Below are 3,241 nucleotides of genomic sequence, written 5' to 3'. Positions count from 1 at the left end.
ACACACACACACACACACACACACACACACACACACACACACACACACACACACACACACACACACACACACACGCGCGGTTAGAGATATACACTCCATAAACTGTTGCCTCTGTGATACAGCAACTTTTCAAGCCTAAACTCATTAGATTTGTTTGAAAGGTTTTGCTTCCATAAAGCTGTGCTTGTTTTTCTATAATAAGGTTTTAATTGTTTGTTTTGAAATGTTTCCTTTAACAGATAAAACAATTAGTGACAGAAGTGTTTGACTGTTTACTGGATTCATGAAAACAACTGCAAGCTCTCATCCAGACTCCCTTTTATATCCTCAACAACAAATAAAGGAGACCTGTTCTCAAACCGCAGTAAAATGTTTTCCARTGGATGTACAGAAGTCTTGTGGGCAACGTTAAGCTCTCTGCGCCTGTGTTTTATAGCTGAGTGGTTCTTGTCATTTGAGTGGTAACACTGAGAATGTCTTTGGCATCGTCTACAATAATAGATGTAAATCTTGTAAAATTGTTTGTTTCTTTCATTACGGGAGGTTATCTAATAGTTTGACACACAGGATAAATTTAGGACATGTTTGTTTTTACAGGAACACCTAATTAAAACAACCTGAGGACACAGGATTGTGTCTCGTGCTGATGGGTTTAAYAGAACTTCTGGTTAGAATAGAGATTATTATTTTCTTTCCTGGCAGGGTTTTGTCCCTAAACTGTTGAATATTGACTCTGTTGCCTTTAATTTAACTTGATTAAATTTAAAAAATAATACTAGCATCAGAAATACTAGCATCTGACAATGATGCAAGTTTCAGAGCTAGTATTTGTTGGCATCATTGAATTAAATGTATATAGCAAGGGTTCCCACGGTCCTTGAAAAGTCAGAAAATGCATTAAATTCATCAATTWAAAAAAGGCCTTAATTAGCATTAAAATGTCTTAAATCAATGTTTCAGAGGGCTTAAAGTGCCTGTGACATGCCTATCCTTCAAATACAAAAAGTCAAAGAAAACATCTTTATTCTTAAGAAAACTGGTAAAGTACACATGATTTTACCCATTTTGTCACATAACTGGCCTATTTTCTTTTGAATTTGGCTCAACCAAAGTAAGACAGGAAGTGGCATCAAAGGGGAACTCTTTGAGAAAATAAACTCTCTGGTCTTTTTTATTAAAGGGCCAATATTACGTGTTTCTCAGACATACATTTAAATACTATAACATCATAAAGTATCTATGTCACCTTTAGCTGTTATTAAAATGCTCTTTTTATGTTTAAATAGAAAATAAACTTATCTTCTCATCACTTCCTCTTCTAAACACCTTGAAATTGGCCTCTGTCTCTTTAAGAACCTCTTTCTGCTTCTGTTCCATCCCATCCTTTAAAACAAAATTATTTAAACTGTAACTCTTAATTCGTCTCTCTTTGATAGTGACTCAAAATAATGTAAAGAAACATCAGATTCTTCTCCACAGTCTCTGTTAGCTTTTGTAACAATACTCTATTTTCATGCTGACATTCCCCTTTGACATCACTTCCTCTTTCTTCACTCGCAAATATCTCAACAACCGTTCAACTCAGYKGCGTGAAATTTRTTTAGCAACATGTTATCTTTCCAAAAATGCATTAATGTTTTTTAAAAAATAATGATGTCCACAGGCCCTTTAATGTTAACTCCTTGTAAGTAGGATGATGTAATACGCCTCAAATATTAAAAAAATGTTTGTTTATCTTTTTAAAGAATTTACTGAATGTCTCTCACAGCTAGTTGTTTTTGTTAAAATAAACATTTGGGTAAAAATGTTGCTAACTTTTTTCCATTTGTGTTTATTGTGAATTAGGTTTTAAATTTAATTTCAAGTGGCATTAAAGTGGTCTTAAAAAGTCTTAAATTTAACTTGCCTTAAGCTGTAGAAGCCCTGTATAAAAAGCATAATAAAGATTTTATTTGGACTGTGACTTGACTTTAAATAATAATAATTGTAAATACACTCAACATTTGCGTTGGATTTACTTAAATAAAATATGTCAACAGGTTCWACTCAACTAAATTGAGTAAATCTAACACAATTACTTCACATTTACTTGTAAAGTAAATGGAAAAAATGCTTTAGATTTACTCAAATCAGTTGAGTAGAACCTGTTAATTTGTTTAAGTAAATCCAACACAAACATTTAGATTTTTTTTGTGTGTATGATTATTGGTTTTCTTTGTAGAAGATAAAACAGAGCAGATTCTCTTTTTCATCTAACAAGTGAGAATTGGGGGGGGGGGGGTGGCTTCAGAATTATTGTTAGTTTTTGTCTGGTAGCAAGCAGTGTGTGTTCATTCATTCATCTGTTAGCAACACGTCTTGTGAACCGCTGGGCTCATTTAAATAAAGTAAAAGTAATCACTGAAGACCACCAGAGCTGTTTAACCTTAGCCAATACAAAAACAGCTAACTGAGCTAATTTTACAGATAACAGCTTGAAATGTGTTGTTAGTTGCTGTAAACCATCTCTAACACTCACAGTACCAACAGATCAGTTTGTATTTTTTTAACATGAAGCACATAAGAATTCTCTGTATTTTGAATGATAAGTATTGTAAATAATAGTTTTTTTTACATTGTTTTCAGGTGCTGGCCTGGTTTGAGGAGGGAGAAGAAACTATCACAGCATTCGTGGAGCCTTTTGTAATTTTACTCATTCTAATAGCCAATGCCATCGTCGGGGTGTGGCAGGTGAGCAGTTCGAAGTTTAATTAAATGTTTAAAATGAGTATAAGCAGTAAGTTGAAGGTTTTACCATCAGATTTTACCAGCAGTGTTGATCAGTTCTGGGTACTGCAAGTTATTTCTGTATGAAAGAAGGTTTTCTGTTGAAGAATAAAGAAAAAACATGTGTGGGCAGTCCATTCTGAGTGATTGCTGCTAGACTCAAAAAACAAWGAACATGTTGGCGGAGGGTGCAGCAGGAAAATGACAACAAAAAAAGATAAAAATGTTAGTAACATTTGTAGGAGGAGCACAGCGTTGCATGCTAAAATGTTAACCCTCCTGCTGCCCTTGGGTCAAATGATACATGAGGCCTCAGTTTGAGCTCAGAGTACTCTCAGCTACTACCACACCAAACCTATGAACAGATGGTTGCCCATCTATCATGGAGGTAGGCAATAAAGATATTGTCTTTTAAGACACCTCAACCTAAATTTGATTAATCAAATTTAAAGAGCCCCAAACACTTATATATATA

General features: G+C 34.2%; 1 protein-coding gene across 1 annotated transcript in view; it reads left to right on the top strand.

The window, feature by feature from the left end:
* Positions 1-3,241, top strand: part of LOC106523969 (sarcoplasmic/endoplasmic reticulum calcium ATPase 2) — a 20,374-nt gene that overhangs the window by 4,321 nt on the left and 12,812 nt on the right. Inside the window, exon 4 of the mRNA XM_014017560.1 lies at positions 2,626-2,730. Coding sequence (XP_013873014.1) covers positions 2,626-2,730 — 105 coding nt within the window. The remainder of the gene's footprint in view (positions 1-2,625; positions 2,731-3,241) is intronic.

The sequence above is a fragment of the Austrofundulus limnaeus genome, unplaced genomic scaffold (assembly GCF_001266775.1).
Source record: "Austrofundulus limnaeus strain Quisiro unplaced genomic scaffold, Austrofundulus_limnaeus-1.0 Scaffold172, whole genome shotgun sequence".
In the NCBI taxonomy this organism is placed as follows: Eukaryota; Metazoa; Chordata; class Actinopteri; order Cyprinodontiformes; family Rivulidae; genus Austrofundulus; species Austrofundulus limnaeus.
Note: the sequence above shows the minus strand (reverse complement) of the source record. Positions and strands in the feature narration are given on the sequence as shown.